Source organism: Glycine soja, chromosome 1, assembly GCF_004193775.1.
Source record: "Glycine soja cultivar W05 chromosome 1, ASM419377v2, whole genome shotgun sequence".
Lineage (NCBI taxonomy): Eukaryota > Viridiplantae > Streptophyta > Magnoliopsida > Fabales > Fabaceae > Glycine > Glycine soja.
Genome location: NC_041002.1, coordinates 36,874,833 through 36,894,424, shown reverse-complemented (window position 1 = coordinate 36,894,424; position 19,592 = coordinate 36,874,833). Strand labels below are relative to the sequence as shown.

Genomic DNA, 19,592 nt, shown 5'->3' with positions numbered 1-19,592 from the left:
AAAAAAATTTACATGACAAGGTCTTGTGAAATTTTTCCATGAGAAGATTCACTCCCCATATTGGTTATAGTGTTATAGTTCTTTCTTAAAATTTAGCATTTCCATTAATTAACATGAAGCTTCCAAGTTTCAATACATTATCCACAAAATATTTTGAAGGAAAAGTTTTCATTCTAAAAGAGAATCGGTAAATTAAAAAGTAAAAAGAAAAGAGAACACGTAAGGCATAATTGATCATATAATCTTTTTACCACTACTAAAAATTGAGCCTTTTACGTCACTGATTCTAAGACAGTTAGAAAGGACCGTCTTAGAAAGCGCAGCAATGGCGTTTTTGTAATTAACTTGAATGCAACGAAGACGTCTCTGCAAACCCGTCGTTGATGAAATTTTTTATTTTGATACAAAGATGGTCTTGCCCTGGCGACCATCTTTATATTGTTGGTGCTGGGTTTCTCTCACTCGCGCCTCTCCTTCGCATCCCTCCTTATCATCTATCATGATACAAACAAGGCCCTGACAATGCTGACGTGGCATTGCCAGGGCTAACGTGTCGCACAATCATCTATCCAACTTCCCGCTTAAAAACATCACATCATACTTTATTATTATTAATGATTTTATTATTTTATTAATTATTAAAAAAATGAAAACCACTTACTGATGCTTTGGCGTTACCGAGGCAGTACCAATACCAATGCAAGGCCTTTCATTTTCCTCCTCTCCCTATTTCAGTTGCATCCTTTTTATTATGTTTTTTAATTTATTGCATTGCATTTCTTCTTTTCTCTCTCTGTCATTTGGTACTCCACTGTTTTCTCTCCCCCGTTTGGTATTCCACCATCTTACCGTTCTCTCCCCCTTCTCTCTTCTTTCTCTCCATTTTTTATTTTCATTTTTCCAGAAATCTTCGATTTTTATCTTCAAACTCCATGAATACAAGTTCTTTTCTTGCTTTATCTCAAAAAACTTCAATTTTTATCTCCAAAATCCATGAATACAGGTTCGTTTTCTTGCTTTATCTCAAAAAGTTTCGATTTTTGCCTCTATCCCTGTTGATGTAGTTTTCATGTGCTTCATTTTCACTCCCCATCTTCTTCTACGTTTTCTTTTTTTTACCTTTATTTGCATTTGTATGCGTTTTTTTCGGTTTTTTGTTTTTTATCTGCATGTTCATTGTTTCTTCTAAAGCTGTCATTTTTATCTCAAAAAGCTTCGATTTATATCTCCAAACTCCATGAACACGGGTTCGTTTTCTTGCTTTATCTCAAAAAACTTCAATTTTTATCTCCAAACTCCATGAATACAGGTTCGTTTTCTTGCTTTATCTCAAAAAGTTTCGATTTTTGCCTCTATCCCTGTTGATGTAGTTTTCATGTGCTTCATTTTCACTCGCCATCTTCTTCTACGTTTTCTTTTTTTTACCTCTATTTGCATTTGTATGCGTTTTTTCCTGGTTTTTTGTTTTTTTATCTACAAGTTCATTGTTTCTTCTAAAATTGTCATTTTTATCTAAAAAATCTTTGATTTTTATCTCCAAACTCCATGAAAAGAGGTTCGTTTTCTTGCTTTATCTCAAAAAGCTTTGGTTTTTGCCTCTATCCCTATTGATGTGGTTTTGATGTGCTTCGTTTTCCCTCCCCGTCTTCTTCTATGTTTTCTTTTTTTACCTCTATTTGCATTTGTATGCGTTTTTTTGGTTTCTTTTTCACTGCATGTTCATTGTTTCTTCCAAAGCTGTCATTTTATCTTAGAAAGCTTTGATTCTTATCTCCAAACTTCATGAACACAGGTTCGTTTTCTTGCTTTCTCTGTCAACGCTTAAATTTTTTTGTGTTCCTGAGCCTTTTCCGACGTTGCTTTCTCTTGGTTTTCTTGCATTTTGGGTTCAGATATGTAGCATTGGGTATCTTTGTGACTGACAACAACAATGAAGACAACAAATAGTGTTCGACATGAAAAGAACAAGTTTGTGATGTATTTCATTTCTCCTTTTGATTCCTGGGTTCTGTCGGTACAAAAGATTGAATTTTTGTGTGTTCTTCAGTCTTATTTGACCGTGGTTGAGTATTCTTCTTCTTTTGCAAGACAAAAGCCACATATCATAGTATGTTGGATAAATTACATGTTCGTTTTCCCTCCCCGTCTCCTTCTGCATTTTCATTTTACCGCTTTTTGCATTTGTATGCGTTTTTTTTTTATTTCGGTTTTTTGTTTTTTCACTGCATGTTCATTGTTAGGTTCGTTTTCCCTCCTCGTCTCTTTCTGCGTTTTCATTTTACCTCTTTTTGCATTTGTATGCATTTTTTTTATTTCAGTTTTTTATTTTTTCACTGCATGTTCATTGTTTCTTCTAAAGCTGCAATTTTTTCTCCAAAAAGCTTTGATTTTTGGGTTATGACAATGGAAAATATTGATTTTTTTTTCTCGGCCTTATTTCACTGTGGTTGAGTATTGTTCTTCCTTTGCATTTCGTGTTTCTTTTGTTCTGCCTTTGTTTTGTTAGTTCTCGCAGTGAAAAAGATTTAATTTTTTGGTGTTCCTGAACCATGTTGATCTTTTTGGTGTTCCTGAACATGCTTCGTTTTCTTTGCAGGAGAAAACTTTGTTTTCTTTGCCCGATGCTAACGTGGATGCGTCAGTGCTTACGTGTGGCAATGTCAAGAGCCCTCATTTCCGCCCAAAAGCTTCACTGTCAACCTCCATTTATATTAATGATTTTTATTAATTTTAATTTTATTGTGCATTTAATATTTTTTGTCTTTTGCGTTGCTTTTGCTTTGGTTACGATGCATTTATTCATTTATTTCCATTGTAAATGTAAATATGTAATAATTCTGTTCCCAAGATGTTTGTTTTTCCAATGCATTTTTCTGTTCCCGAGACTTGGCTTTTCAATGTGCTTTTCTTTGTCTTTCCAATGCATTTTTCTGTTCCCAAGATTTGCCTTTCCAATGCATTTTTCTGTCATGGTGCTTTTAGTCATTATTATAATAAATTAATTATAATAAGATTGTCTATTACTGTTGATTTAATTTTCAAAGTAATAAAATGAGCGAAGGGTTTTATTATCATTTTAGTTCTCTCGGAAATATTAATATTGTTTATACGTTAACATTTTTTGAATTTTGATTTATGTTAATATTGTCTTTTACGTTAACTTTTTTTGAATTTTGAACTTAAATGAGTGATAAATTGTTTTTTGAGAAATTTTTTATTATTTTCAAGGAATAACTTGATAATGTGTTTATTTTTTTTACGAAATTGATTATTTACTCTAAATAAATTGTCATTAACAAGTCTACGGGACAAACCTTGACCCATGTACGATTGTATTACATCATTTCCACTAAAGCATATTCATATAGATGAAAAAAAAACTTTAAGTGTAGTTAGTTTTTTTTTATCAAGGATAAGTTTCATACTTGAATCAAAGAGAAGATATTTCAAAATTAATAGGTTTTTAACAATTAATTTTAAATATTATCATATCAATTTTAATATATTATTAAAACCAGGTTCACTTTTGTAGGAACTTAACATATTATTCTTAATTAGTAGAAACTTAACAATCAATTATATTTAAAGGTATGTTTTGTGAATTTAAAAATTAAACAAAACGTTAGACAAATTTAAAAGACCTTTCCATTAATAGGTACTTAACAATCAATTTTAAATATTTTGTTAGTATATTAAAATAATCATGATTTTCAAATTACTAAACATATTCTGTTTGGATTGGTAAATAATCATAATTTAGACGTTGAATTATTCCTAATTAATAGGTTATTAACAATCAATTTAGAATATTACCATATCAATTTTAACGTATTATTAAAATCAGATTCCCTTTTGTATTTATTTTTGTCTTAATCATCGTCAATTTATAAAAATTTAATCATAATATCATTTTACTTAATAATCAATCTTAAATATTACACTATTAATCTTAAAAAGTAATTTTGGCGTTCAGTTATTCCTAATTAGTAGGAACTTAACAATCGATTATATTTAAAAAGTATGTTTTATGAATTTAAAAATTAAACAAAACGTTAGGCAAATTTAAAATACTTTTCTATTAATAGGTACTTAACAATCAATTTTAAATCTTCTGTTAGTATATGAAAATAATCATGATTTACAAATTACTAAACATATTCTGTTTAGATACGTAAATAATCATAATTTAAACATTTCCATGAATGTGTCTTTAACAATCAGTTTTAAATATTCAGTTAGTATATTAAAATATTCATAATTTTCTAATTAATAAACATAATAATTTAGCAGTTAAATTATTCCTAATTAGTAGGTTCTTAACAATAAATTTTAAATATTACCATATCAATTTTAACCAATTATTAAAACCAGATTCACTTTTGTATTTATTTTTGTCGTAATCATTATCACTTTATAAAAGTTTGATCAATTTTAATAAGCATGTTCTGTTAGGATATCAAAATAATGATAATTTAGACATTGACTTATTCCTAATTAGTTTGAACTAAACAATCAATTTTAAATATTACACTATCAATTTTAACATTTTATTCAAATAAGCTTCAATTTTGTATTTATTTTTGCCAAAGTCATTTTCAATTTATTAACATTTAATTAATAACCATATTTTATTTTTATTTTGGTTATTTTTCATTTCATTCTAAACTACTTAACAATTTTATTAGGATATCGAAATAAACGTAGTTTGCACGTTGACTTATTCCTTTTTTATTTTGTTTTATCTTTAGTAATTAATAACAATATAAGACGACTTATAATAACCCATACTTTTCAACCAAACGTATTTCCAGATGAGATCTCAATTCTTTTCTTTGTGTGGTCTTATTTCGGTTACCATCTGTTATGTTCTATGAATTTTAATTGTAGATTAAACTTGGACGAAAGATTTATGCTTTGTAATTTTTGTGTGTGTATTATTTTCTTTAATTTATGGTGGAGGAGATTCAGTTAAAAAGAAAAAAAAAATACAGTCAACAATTCAAAGGCACGGGCTAACACTACTAATACCTGATTTTAGTCATGTGCATCCCAAAGGTCCTCTAATCAAAAAGAGGGAAAAAAATACAGCCAACAATTTCAAGGCACGGGCTAACACTACTAATATCTATTTTTAGTCATGTCCATCCCAAAGATTCTTTAATAAAAAAAGACAAAAAAATACAGTCAACAATTTTAAGGCATGAGCTAATATTACTAATATCTTATTTTAATTATGTGCATTCCAAAGGTTTCTTCAATAAATAAAAAAAAGAAATACACCCTTGATGTTTCATGACTTAGTGTTCTTGATGTTTCATAACTTAATGAGGTACATATTATTCAATCATGTAATCTTTTGGTTCACATATTTTTACTATACATCCTTTCTTTTATTCCAAACAATATATAATATTTACACATTACCTTAAAATTAAGTTTTATTACTTACATGTAACTCAATATTAGTTTCAAATTCATATTTTATTTAATGTATTTTTTTTGTCAATACTTAAACATTATTATTATTATTCAAATAAACAAAATTATATAAGTGTATGCATGTAGTAATAATTTATATTTATGAAATCTCAAATATTAGTATGAGCCCGTGCATCATGCATCGACATGGGCGACTCGCTAGTTAGGTTTAATTTAAACCTCTAGCGCGGTGTAGTCCTCTCGCGTCCCCTCATCTCCTTCCTCATTTTGCTTTCTCTCTCCTCTTTCTCTCTCTTCCATTGCTTCTCCATAAGCAATGCCACAGAGGTAAATTGCACAATCGCCATGACTGTGATGACTCCTGCTCCTATTGACGTACGTTCCATTACCCCTCATTCTACAAATCCCCCCACGCTGCCATTAATGACACGCGCGTTTTCAATTTCATGAGTCGTTTTTCTCTTTCTCTTATTAGCTTGCTTGATTTTTGTTCCTTTTTTTTTGTTTTGGCGAATGATGTCAATTTTGATTGTTGTTTTGGTGGGGAGGGTTGGGTTGCCGCCGAGTGGATGGGGGTTTCGTATTAGGGGTTGTGGTTTTGATCTGCGCGAGTGGAATTTGCTTCAATTATGATGCATTCCGTGCTCAGAATTTGGGGATTTGGTTGGGGTTGGTTCTTCGGTGGATCCGAAGTAGGGTGATAGTGATGATTTCTTTTTGTTTTGTGTGTTTTGGTTTTTGCAGCAGCAACAGGAGGAAGAGGAGATGCTTGTCCCACACACGGATTTGGTTGAGAATAATCACCAACCCATGGAAGGTACTTGTTGCTTTCTCACGCTTTTGATTCGTGGAGAAACCTTTTTTTTTGCTATTTTCTCTGTTTTTTCAGCAATTAGGAGTTATGACTACAAATGATCAAGTCACAGTCTTTTTTTTTTCTTCATTTTACCTCTAACACAACATTCATTGTTCCGAATAAAAATACCAAACACATGGCCAGGTGCTGTAAACTTTATCATAGATCATGGAGAGCTGGATTTTGTGTTTGTCCAAGATAGGAAGGCTATCCATGTAAGGGTCATTTTCTTGAGATAAAGCATTTTTAGTTCTGGGTGAATTTATATTTATATATCAAACACTTGAGAGGCAAATAGAGGTACTTATTAGGTACATGTACTATTTTCAGCTTTTGAATTCTGATTGTAAATCTGCTCAACGACTCAAAGGTAAATTTGGCTACTTTAATGTTTCTGTACTGCAGCCTACAACAGAAGGCATTTTTAACTGAGTTTGGTTTTGATACAACAATGGTGTCCTTCACTTCATTAACAGAGGAAGAGAAAGATAAGGCCATCAACATTGGAGTTAAGCCATATTCATGGGTAACATATTCATAACTTTTATTTATATAAGAGTGAAAGAAATAAATAAGGATCTTAAATTATATATAGATGGTTAAGATTTATTGTTACTGGCAACTTAAAATATTATGTGATTTTTCTAAAAATTTACATGACTTAATTCTTTTAATCTTGATCATTCATGTACTCATGTTAGCACAGTACAAGTGAGTGAGTGAAAAAAAGAGTTTGTATTAAAGAGTGAAATAATTAAATTTAAATTATAGAATTATACATAATCCTATTATGTCACATGTTTGATCTGATCTAGCATTAACTCAGTGCAGGAAGTTAATGAAGTTGTCGCACTCCAGGATCCAGATAACATGACTTTAGAATTTCTTTCTCAAGCAGATGGGAGGGAGGCAGTGGCCAAAGCAGTTAACTTGATTTTTGTGGAGAACTTGAAACAACATAAACTGGGTGGAGAACTAGATCTTCAAATCTTGTTAGAACCTCAATTGAATGAAGCATTGCAAATTGTTGGTATGTTTACTTTCTAAACCTACTAATAGTTTAAGAGTTGATTGTCTTTTACAAGAAAGTACTTATCAGTTATCATTATTATTAGGTAGCAAAGGTCCCGAGCCTGACCTTTTACTTGTTTATGGACCTGTGAGGAGCCATCTTGGTTTTCCTGCATGGAGACTTCGTTACACAGAGATCATGTAAGTTCTTTCTAGGAAACTATTATTTATGATTAGAACAGTGCAGTAATAAAATTTCACTTGAAGTGAAACTATGCTTGTGTATAGAAGCTAAAAGCAGTAGCTTTGTTACATGGTCTTTCTGTTCTGTATTAGGTTATCAACTTAGAATAGTTTGTTGATGATTTAGCTGAAATATAAGTTATTGTATATGAAATTAGTTTAAATCTCAAGTGGTTGGTAAATATATTTGGATCCGATTTACCTTCTCCCTATTTGCTCTATATTCCTCCTGCTATATTTTCTTTCTCCAGCAGTCAATCTGTGGTATAGTAGTGGCTGACTGACTGCTCCATAGTTCTATTGCAGAGACATTAAGCCTTAAAAGTTAATATTTCTTTGTGAACTTCCTTGCAATGCATAGGTTATGGCATGTGATTTAAGGGCCTGCTTGTTTATAATTTTCACTTAATTTGCCCCCTATGTGTATATATAGGCCATACAACCATACATGAATGATCAATTTACAAGTTAGCTAGTCATCACGTAATCACTTAAAAAGCTATATACATTTATGGTTTAATGGCTTAAATACATAGTTCTTATTATGTATTTTTAATTAAAAAGACATTTTCTTAGAAACACTCAAACCAACAGCCGGAGTAAGAAGTTCCATTTTGTACACAGTTTCTTTTTTCTATGACATAACAATATTATATAATTTAAATTAGACTGACTTCTTCATCTCCTGATTGTAGTTTAAATGCCTATATATTTAGTGATTCAACCTTAGTTCCACGTATTTTATCTTGGACTGAAACTTTTTGAGTAATTTGGGTGTGTCAAACAGAGCACACAACTAAAGTGACTTATACCAAGGCTAAATGAAACAAGATATACCAGGTCCAACTCATTAAAATAATTTCAGTTAGGGTCCAAAACCTGTAATGATTGAATCTAAGGAGTTTGTGTTGAAACTAATAAACTAAGAAAAATAATAAAATTGTATCTTATCTGATTGGTGTGCAAACCCTGCTACATGTATTGATTACATTTTTTTTATGTTTTCTTATACTACATCGTTGTGTATTTCAAATAAAATTGCACAGACAAGAATTAGAGAATCGAGAAAATACAAGCTACTTTTAACAATAACTACTTAAATAATATTTATCGTAGTAATTATTTTATGTTAAAAGCGTAATAAACTATGCATCAATCCTCTACTTTTATTAATTGTAATCACAGTAATAATGTTTTTTCAATGCCAAAATTTAAATACTTGATGAAATAACTTGTTGCAGCTTATGAAATCCCTTAAAGCCAATGAAAATAGTCTAGAGCTCGGCTTGAGAAATTGTGCATTTACCAATTTCATAAGCATACAGTAAGAAAATTTCTATTTATATTAACCTATAATAATAATATATTAAAAAAATTAATTTAACTATAATAATTTAATTGTTATTATAGTTTTAGGTAAGCTGTTCATTTCTGTGAGTGAAGTGTAAATTGTCATTATTAATTTAATAAAAAATATTTATCCGAGAGTTTGATTTTATACATTATATGTATAATATGATTTATATGTTACTAAACTTACATATATATGTTACTACGCTTGAAGTTTTACAACCTTGTTATTGGACTCTAAAATCTTTGACGTTGTCCTGATATTATGGTTGCGGACATTTTAAAACCTTGTCAATGGTCTCTTTGATTTTCTTTCTGCTGTTTGTATTTTTGAGTTGTACGCTGTGAGATAATTAGATTGGTAAAGTGGGTTGGAAATTTGACTGTGGTAGATGTGGAACTACTTTGTTTTATCTTTTGTTTATTATTTGTTTCTTTTTTTTTTGATAAAATTTCAGTATGTTTTTAATTATTTATACTTCTACTTTTATCTTACATTTTGAATGTAATAATATATTATATGCTCTCTGTTATGCTCGTAGTTGCCAAATAGTTGTAAGAGTTATTATTTGACAATTCACATGTAATTGGTGTAGTCCCGTAGTGGAGTAAGCAATGTCTCATGGAGGTAGAATCCATGAATTAAGCCCTGTGCAACTTCTCTTTTTGTTCCATTTTCATTTATTTCTCATTAAACTATGACTTTCAATCATTCAGGCTTCAACTTAGCAATTTCTAAAATAATAATATCATTAACTGTTGAGACATATTGGCTTGATGTTTTATTGCCTAATTTAGTGAAGAGACATTTTAGACTAAGTTAGAACTAAGATGGCTGTCACTTTTAAACTTAAGTTAAGACTAAGATTCCTTTTAAACTTAAGTTAAGACTAAGATGCCTGTGACTTTTAAACCTCACTTTGCATCATAAACTGTATGTGACTACTTATTTGTTGTAATAGTATACTACCTCAATTCCTTGCCACAACCTTTTAAAATATTTTAATTTGTATAAATCTATCAATTAATTCTGTTTTTAAATATTTTAATTTGTATAAATCTATCAACCTTTTTAAAGGTGTATATATCTTCTCATCTCTCTTGATTTATAAAATTTGTTGTATACGTTTCGTGTATGAGTATCGTTACCCATTTAATAATAGGTTGTGAGATTGGCCTGTGGTTTACAGCCAACTTGAGCAGTGAAATGGAGGGGTTATTATTTGGTAGAATCTGTTGGGGGGTGTGAAGGTTTGGGATTCTAATTTTTATTGTTCAAAGCAGTGGGCATTTTGATATTATTATTATAAGATAGGACACAATTATTATATCATATTATGTTATATATGTCATAACTGACAATTAATTTTATTTTTTAGGAGTTTCAATCTTTAAGTTCATATGTGTGAAAAATATATATATTAAAAGGAGTTTCAGTCTTTAAGTCCAATTCCTAGTACTCCTTGGTGCGTATACACAACTCACACACCAACAAGGTTGAAAAATTATTTATACTTTTTTTGCTTGTGTAGTTTAATTATGAGTCATCCTGCCCTTTGTGAACTTCTGAACGTAGAGGATCAAAAGGTTTGGCTTCTTTCCTCATGCTTGTTGAAGTTTTGCAATTATGTTAAATTTAGTTATATTAAGTTTATTTATTTACTTATGGTGTTTTGTGAGGTTTACATGAGAGAGTGCATGCATTCAATGTTTTTATTCCTTTGATTACTCATAATACCTATTGATGAAGTTTAATTCATTGTCGGCATCTACTATTTGGTAGATATTTAAGTATTTGGGTTCTCTTGATGTTGAAGATTATAAAGATGTCAAATCAGGCTACTCAATCACCTTTGTAAGTTTTCCTTGCTTTCTTTCTCACCCTCCCCAAAAATAAAAATTCCCTTGTCTTTACTTAAGTGGTGCTTTTCTTTGTAGAAGTGATTTAGAAATCACTTTTAGATCATCCTGAAAATGACCAATTTTTTAATTATTTCTTGTTCAGAATTTCAATCCCAATCCCTATTTTCGTAATACAAAGCTTACAAAGACTTTTACCTTCCTTGAAGAAGGAACAACAAAGATAACTGTTACCCCCATAAAATGGAAAGAGGGCAAGGTAAGGCTATGTATTCACTTTTTCTCCCCTGTCAGCATGTACAACCTTTATTTTGATTTTTTTTAAACTTTGAAACATCATCCTTAAATGTACAAGGATTACCCAATGGACTTGATCATGACAAGAATGGGAACAAGTAGGTCGTATTGATATCAGGTTGCCTAAATTTTTATTTTCAATTTTTTAGCACATTAATATTATAAACAAAGAAAGCCATGGTCATGCATACATTGTAGTTTTGTAAATGAGGCCACTTGAGCCTTTTCTTTTTGACATAGTTGATGAAAGTCATGATCATGTTGCATTAGGTTTCCTTCTATTTGACATATTTGATGTGCCATTGTCTTGTCTTCTACTCTCATGCTTGCTTTGTTGTAAGGTAACTTTTAACTATAAATAATTACATTTCCATGAAAATTTTTAAAGTTTGTTACTGCTATATTTACTGTTAGTGGTTCATGAGGGATGGGCATTGATAGTGGTATATATGGGTTTCTTATATTTATGAAAATATTCTTTAATAATTGAATAATAAAAGTAGCTTTAACTAAAAAAATAAAAAAATGAATTGTACATCGGTTCTGAGAAGACCGATGTAGAATGATAACGATTCTAAGACGGTCATGTGCCAAAGACCGTCTTAGAATGTTGGACATTCTATATCGGTTCTCTGACGACCGATGTAGAATGTTAATCATTCTAAGACAGTCTTTGGTACATAACCGTCTTAGAATTGTTATCATTCTATATCGGTCCTCTCATAACTGATGTAGAATGTTTAACATTCTAAGACGGTCGTTCACGACCGTTGTAGAAAAGGTTTCCCCTTTTTACATCGTCTGCTACGACTACGGTTGAAAATCGATGTAGAATGACTCGAATAATCAATGTAGAAAGGCTTTTTTGTAGTAGTGTACATCAGGCATATTATTAAGGAATAGTCTAAATACATAAGTGTTTTCATGCATAAGTTCTAATACAACCTACTAAACTACAATCAGATGCTGCAAACTGTGGAAGTGTGAATAGATGTGATTGTAGGCAATATATTTGACTATTGCTTAACTACTATAGAGAAATGAAGTAAATAAGAGATTTTTCGATAGGAACCTGACATGAGGTTTTTCGATAGGAACCTGACAGACATGAAATTAAAATCTCCATCAATGTAGTTAAAATTGATCAATATAGATATTAAAGACATACCTAAAATAATAGTGAAAATTTGTTTGGTACATTAGTTCTTTACTTACAATTCCCTAACACTTGTAAGATTGTTGATGTTCAGAGGCATGGGTTCACTTAAAAAGTTATCATCAAAGCGCCTACAACCACACAATATTATGCCCATTGCTTAATTAGGTGCTTTCATCTTCTTCCGAGTGGCTTCTAACTTCTCAAGTGGATAGAGACCATCCTTGCTGCCCTGCACAAGACACACATAAACACACACAAGGATAGAATTAAACACATAAGCAAGCAATTTATGTGTTATTACCCATACTGATAGAATATGAAAAATTTGACAGGTAATTCAATATATCAAGAGTATGAAACTGCAGAATTGTGACTAGAAATAGGTCATTCTTTCCAAGGACAACAACTTCATCAGCTAAGTGGGCAAATTAAGATGGCCAGTGGAAGGCCAAAATGACAAAGGAAGCAAAATGCTTAAGAAGGGGGCACATTTAAAAGACTAGAAATTTGTGATTAAACTATAATCACTAACAAAAGGGATAAGTGGCTTTTGAATTATCGAGAAAATAAAAATTAGGCAAGGAGTATAGTATACCCTAAGATAGACAAATAGCTGGAAATCTTCTTCAGTACACCTACTACCCCAAGGTAAAAGGAGCAAAACAAAACATATGCAATCAGTTTATCCCGTAGTTCAAAGATTGGCATGAAATCATAAAAAAGAACATCAAACCTTGAATGGGTAGCCCAAGCATACTACAGCAGAAACATTAATGTCTTTCATGCTAGCCACCATGCAGCCAACTCTATGACAAAATCAACGCAAGCTACATCATGTCATAAATATCTTGATACTAATAAACTGAATTAGGGCTTCCTCAGCCCAACATACATATGTCCTGTTAGAATATCCAAAATATAGTATAGAATATCTCTTATGATTAGTTCCCTTAATTTTTCTAGTTTCCATATTCCCGATATATCATATTCCCTGAATCTACCTAGATTGGAACTTCAATTAAAAACTTACTGATAAATTTTTGAAAACAACTCTACCAAAAAATATATAAAAATAATTGAAAAGTGCAGATAGAATACTACCAAGAAAAACAAAAGCTTTGGCCTCTAGTATGCAAAACTTTCTCAGATACTAAAAAAAGGAATATATAGAACTGAATCGACCTCCACACGTAACTAAAGTCGGCAATGAAGGTTTTGATTTAGATTGCAGAATGTGAAGCCAGGCTATGAAACCAATGACAGAGACAGGAAGAAAAAGAAAGAGCAGAAAATTTTTGAGAAAAAAAATAAAGGAGAGGGTGAAAGTATGCATTTTTAAAATACCTCTGTTGCATCTTCGTCTTCTCCGACCATTCTTCCCCGATCAAGCCCATCAGCCTTATTGCACCATCGCCGTCGCTGACAAAGCCACCCTTGTCGCAGAGTAAGACCATCACAAGAAGGTTCTCTGTAAAATCTAAGATCTGAGTTTTTTTAGATCTAAAATCTGAGTTTTTTTTTTTTAGATTTGAGATATGTGGAGCACCGTGCGACTTTCGCTCCGATAACTACGTCCTCCTCCACCAGACCACAACTTCTTCTCCGGCGGCAACGGTGGCTGCTTCTTTTCCGCTTCCTTGCTGGCGACAACCACCACCACCATGCCACCAACCTCCAAGGCCTCCATTTCGATGCAGCGACAGTCCTCATTGTTGGAAGCAGCGGAACACAGTGCCAAAATGGCCTTGCCCAAGTTCTTCAAACACTTGGTATTTACAGAGAACCTTCAGAGTGCAGATAAAGAGACGCATACATTATTTTTTAATTTTAATTAAACAAATTAAAGACAGTGTTTATAAAATCATAGTCCTTGTCTCTTTGGCTTCAAAGATAGTGCATATCCGCAACGTCTTAAATCATTTTAAATAAAATAATTTATTTTATAAAATAAATGCTATTGAGCTTTCTACAACGGCGTTGTAGTACCTGTCGTTGAACAAGTAATTTTAAGACGGGTTTGAGTAACACTGTCTTCGTATAGCAGTTTCAAACATCGCGTGTATATTTAAGATGTTAGCGTCACGACCGTCGTAAAAACTGCGTCGTGGAAAACCCTTTTTTAGTAGTGGGTGTAAACATAAAATAAGGTAAGATTCAAACCAATTGACTTCAGTGAGTGTAACTTCCCATTGTATCCTGTCTTGTACACTCGATTCTACAAGGGTTTGAATCGGTTGTTGTGGTTGAATTGATTGTGAGATGTCTTTTGTCACTTGTTCTTGCTTGAAAACTGTGATATTGAAGACTGAATTTTCCTTGTATCTACCAAAATAAAGGAAGCAAATGGAATGGTTTGGTGTCATGTTGTAGTAGCGATAGAGCTCTTCCCAGCCAACAGTTAATTGTTGGTCTTGACAGTTAATTGTTGTAGTGACAAAGTGAAAGAGCAGAGAACAAAATCTAGAAGACTTGTTATTGTTGTTGTATTTGAGCATATAGAAAAGTAGTACAAAATATGAGCAATATTTGAGCAGTATATTTATCAAGATGAGTTATAGTTTTATTTTTTTTAATGAACTATAGATTATGTACCTACTACATAAGATTGTTTCTGAAAACCATTGCATCCCAACAATTGAGGATAACAACATGTAAATTTCCACCAATATGATTTAGTCCTCTTTTTTTGTAGAAATAGGAAAGAAGAAAGAAAGAAAGGAAGCGATAGCCACACCAATATTGTCCAAGTTATAAGTTTTTAGATTCATGTAATAAACAATTTATTCGTATAATGATGATCAGACCTTGTTTAACGAAGGAAAAGGTGCACAAAAGTTACAAGAACAAAAGAAAAAATAGCTATGTATCACAAAAATAACAAAAGATGAATTCTGTCGCTAAACAAGTCAATCCGTATGGAGTAAACAAAGGCAAAAAAAACTTATTGGTGACGACACAACACTGCTCAGGGCGGCGAAGGAGAGGAAACCCACGAAGGGCAACAAGGATTTGCCGGAGGAGGAACTAGGGAGGAGCCACGACAGTAAACACACACCACGAACAATACCAACACCAGCTTCGCAGAGGAGAAGGAGGATACCAACGGAAGTGCAAAAATTCCAAATGAACATTACCTTACGGATTGTCAATTTGTAGGCTATACGAAGAAAATAGAAAATGAAGGAATGAAGAAGAGGAAGTTAAAAAGGGTAAAGTTAAAATTTTTTAAATTGTGTTGGGTGTAGAAGAAATTTGTTAGGTGTAGGAAGAATATCCTTATTTTAAATACCTAAATTAAGCATTCTTGGACTAGCTTTTTCACTTACATTCATGTATAATTTGGAATAATGTGATGACCCATACTCTTCTAATACTACATCCAAATATTGTTTGAAGTGACTCGTGTTAGACAAGTGACCTCAATAACTTAAGACGGGGGGGGGGGGGGTTGAATTAAGTTTCAAAATTTTTCCACTAACAAACTTTCTCCCCCTTTTAAATGGTAGGCTCAGAATGCAAAAGAAGAAACAACAATCAATTTAATAATATACTTTAAACGTGCAAGACAAAATTGATTGCAATAAAATAAATAAGATAAGGGAAGAGAGAAATGCAAACTCGATTTATACTGGTTCGGTCACTTATTGTGCCTACGTCTAGTCCTCAAACAATCTACTAGAGATTTTCCACTATCTCTATAATTCCTTTACAGACTTTGAATACACCTTGGGATCCTCATCCTTGTGCTCAAGATTCTCCAAGAGACAACCCATCTCTTGATTACAATTCTCACAATCCAAGAGACAATCAGTCTCTTGATTACAATTGACTTTCTGAGGTGAACAAAAAGATTTCTCACCTTTAGAGTGGATGATACAAATTGAAGATCCTAGAGGAATTTCTCTCTTTTAGAGATGATAATACAATTTGAAGTTCCTAGATGAATTCTCAATAGATTTGCAAGTGTTTGCCCAAGAGTTGTTGAGAGAGCATTTGACAATTAAGTTCTCTTAGAATCTTTTTTTTTTAAGTCAGACACACATATATATAGACCCATCATGCATTTTTAAAATGGTTTGAAGAGATATGTCTTTTCAAAAAGCTTTTTTGAAAATTTTAAATTTCAATTTTAAATTTTCAAATTTCAAACTTTCTGAAAAAGCTTTTTAAAATAATTTTACTTTTGGTAATCGATTACCATGCCTAGTAATCAATTACTAGTAAGAAAATGTCATTTTCAGAAAATGTTAAAAATATTCTAAAACCTTTTTATAATCAATTTAAAAACTATGTTGTGAAGTCAAATCTTTGAAATCACTAAGAGACTCTTTTAACAAAGATAAACTAAGGCTTATCTTTCTTCTTGATCTTTGTTTTCTTGGTCTTGATTTAATCTTGAAGCAATCTCTCTTTACTTAACCTTGAATGTTTCTTGAAGCAATCTTGTTTAATTATACTTTGACATCATCAAAAACCATGTATTCATACATTCACAACTCAAACTTATTTAATAATATCTCTTATATTTCATATTAAAAATAAATGAGTATTTTTTTTGTCTTAATTGTAAGAAATTTATGATCACTTTCAAATGAATTAGTTGTTGATAATTCTTTTTATACCCTTAATTATTGTGACGTCTATTAATGAGATATCATTCATTTTTCATGAAAGTGAATGCATTATTGAGTTATTAACAATATAAGTAATTTATTCTTAGATTACGAGTAATTTCGTTATATGTAATCACTGTACAGGAAAAAATCATAAGGGATTAAATTATGATTTATAAAAAACTTTGCAAACCTTTTGAAATACACTTCTTTAGTTTAAAGGTTTTTCTAAAAGATAGTAGTTTCAAAACAATTATTTTTTATAAAACTCTTTTTAGAACAAGATTAACAATTCAAAGTCACATCAAAATATATGAAAGAGGAAGCACAAAGAGACAAACATTTATATTGATTTGTCTCTTTTACTAAGATTATGTTTAATTCTTAGGGAACCATTCAGTTTTCACTATATTTCTCAAAGGTACAAATATTATTTTCACTAGCCACTTTTGGTTTCACCCAAGTAGTGTTTATACTAGCCTCTCCAAATGCTAAAAACCAAAGTACAGTTTCCTATCAAATCACTTCTGCCCCTACACAAATCAATAGATTTTTTTAAGGTTGGGTGCACATGGCCAAACTAAGCTATATGATCGTATAGATGAATGTACAAGATTTTTGTTCACAATTCTTTTTCTTAGGACACACAAGGTGTTTAGAGAGATTTTACAAACTTAGAGAATAGTTTCAAAATTTTTTTGAATGGTTGATAGAGATATTCATTGAGAGTTCGTAACTTTAGCACTTCAAATCTTCTGGTATAAGTATTTATAGAATTGTAGGGGAAGTAACTATTGTCTCTAAATGACTTTCAAGATGAAAATGTATGTTGGAGGATTATCAATTGAAACATTAAATCTAATAAAGCACTTCATTTATATTTCTTGATGAGCACTCCAAATTTGAAAATAGAAAGTGGTGGTGGTTGTAACAACTACAATGACATGATAACAATAGTGATGGTGATAGTTGTAGAAGCGGTAAAAAAGCTAGTATGATGATGCCAATAATAATGATGGTGATAGTAATAACTACAATGTAAGAAGTGTTGATGATGGTGATGATACTAGCGGTGATCGCGATAAGTATTGATCATTGTCAAATGTAAAGAGATTGTTCTTTTTTAAAATTAAAATTAATTTTACATTTTTTTAAAAATAAATATAAAAGTGTTTTAAAATTATATTGAAAAACATTTTAACTTTATTTTTTTCTAAACACGTTTTATTTCAAAAATTACATTTTAAAACAAAAATTCAAAACTCACAACCACTTCAAATAGATTCTTAATTTACTTTTATTAGTCTTGAACTAAGGATTAAATTGTTTCTTATATTTAATAGAATTGCAAGTTGTATTATATACTCAAGACATATAACACGTACGTTACTTCTGAAAAACAATATAACAGCACATAAAAAGAGGATTGAAAGTGATGTTACTCCTCATATAGTGTATGTTAAAGACCAATCTCCTAATAGCTTAAGTTGTTAGGTGGACAACTAAGAATGGTCTTATATTTATTACACCTTCACACAAGAGCCGAAACAATGCATAGACCCTTTAGCTTTTGTGTTGAAATTGCCTTAATTATGAAAAATGGGAGCAACAAGTAATAAAGCATTGAAGAAAAAATCATGCAGGACAAATTGAAGAAAAATCATGCAAGACAAAAACATATTTCTGTATATCTTAACAAAATCATTAATAACATACCATTAAATAGCAAAAATAATCTGTTGATCAGATTTAAATAATCTAAATTAGTACCATTGGCCTTCTTAAATCTTTTGAAGCTCCTGGCCTCTCTTAATAACAGGCTCTTCGCTTGAGTTAATTGATCCAGCCACACATGTGATCATCCACAAATGAAACACCTAGAAGATATAAAATCACCAAGTTAATAAGAAAGTGTTAAAAACGATTTGTGTAACAGAGGAACTACAACATGCTAATCTACAGAGGTAGCAATATATAAAGAATAAACAACCTCAGGGGCAAGTTCCATAGCTTGAATGACATTCAAAATACCCAACTGCACCAACAAAGAACAAAATAAGAGATCTGCAACGCAATCAAACATGCCCCGCCTCTTCACTGGCACCTCCGCCACGTCAGCATGCCCCGTCTCCATAGCGCAATGCAGCGCTGTATACCCCTCCTCATCCCTGGCGTCCACCTCAAACCCTTTCTCTAACAACAGCGCCCTCACCGCCTCCACGCGCCCCTTAAACCATGCCATGTGCAACGCCGTCCACCCGTGCTGGTCCCTCCCGTCCATCGACGTGCCTCCCTCAATCAGCCTCTTGATACTCCTCACCTCCCCTTTCCTCGCCACCACACACAACCCATCCTCCAGCCTCAGCGCATCAAACACACGCACGTGTCCTTTCTTCACAGCAACATCATATGTAGTCTCACCCTTAAAATTCCTCACTTCCTTATTAGTTCCCTTATTCAACAAAAGCTTCACCATGCTCTCGTCCCCCACACCCGTCGCCACGTGTAGACACGTGTCACCGTCTCTTGAATCTAGAATATTAGTCCTTGCCTCGTTCGCTTGTAACAACCTCACACAATCTCTCAAACCTTCTCTAACCGCAAGGTGCAACGCGGTGTTAGGGAGAATGAAAACCTTTGTCACACTGAAGATAATCTCAAGCCTTTGGCTTGGTCTTGGGCCTTGCAGCCACAGCCGCGTCCCCATTGGAGGACAGACCGAGTCCGTTGTCGTCGAGCATGACTCAAATCTCCTCGCGTAGTT

General features: G+C 32.0%; 2 protein-coding genes across 2 annotated transcripts; one reads left to right on the top strand and one right to left on the bottom strand.

Annotated features, from left to right (window-relative positions):
• Nucleotides 1–5,784: 5,784 nt before the first annotated feature.
• Nucleotides 5,785–7,655, top strand: LOC114369633 (dehydrodolichyl diphosphate synthase complex subunit nus1-like). Its single transcript, XM_028326900.1, has 6 exons — nucleotides 5,785–5,814; nucleotides 6,184–6,256; nucleotides 6,772–6,821; nucleotides 7,127–7,325; nucleotides 7,411–7,507; nucleotides 7,643–7,655. The coding sequence occupies exons 1-6, from the start codon at nucleotides 5,785–5,787 to the stop codon at nucleotides 7,653–7,655; spliced, it is 462 nt and encodes a 153-aa protein (XP_028182701.1).
• An 11,124-nt stretch (nucleotides 7,656–18,779) lies between these two features.
• LOC114369533 (ankyrin repeat domain-containing protein 1-like) lies at nucleotides 18,780–19,535 on the bottom strand. The gene has a single exon (XM_028326796.1). It carries the CDS (start codon nucleotides 19,533–19,535, stop codon nucleotides 18,780–18,782), a length of 756 nt encoding a protein of 251 aa, XP_028182597.1.
• Between the last annotated feature and the right edge of the window lie 57 nt (nucleotides 19,536–19,592).

Coding starts and splice junctions, on each gene's coding strand:
- LOC114369633 (XM_028326900.1), top strand. CDS start 5,785: ATGACTGTGATGACTCCTGCTCCTATTGAC. Junction 5,815..6,183: donor TGACTCCTGCTCCTATTGAC/GTACGTTCCATT, acceptor TGGTTTTTGCAG/CAGCAACAGGAGGAAGAGGA. Junction 6,822..7,126: donor GAGTTAAGCCATATTCATGG/GTAACATATTCA, acceptor AACTCAGTGCAG/GAAGTTAATGAAGTTGTCGC.
- LOC114369533 (XM_028326796.1), bottom strand. CDS start 19,535: ATGGGGACGCGGCTGTGGCTGCAAGGCCCAAGACCAAGCCAAAGGCTT.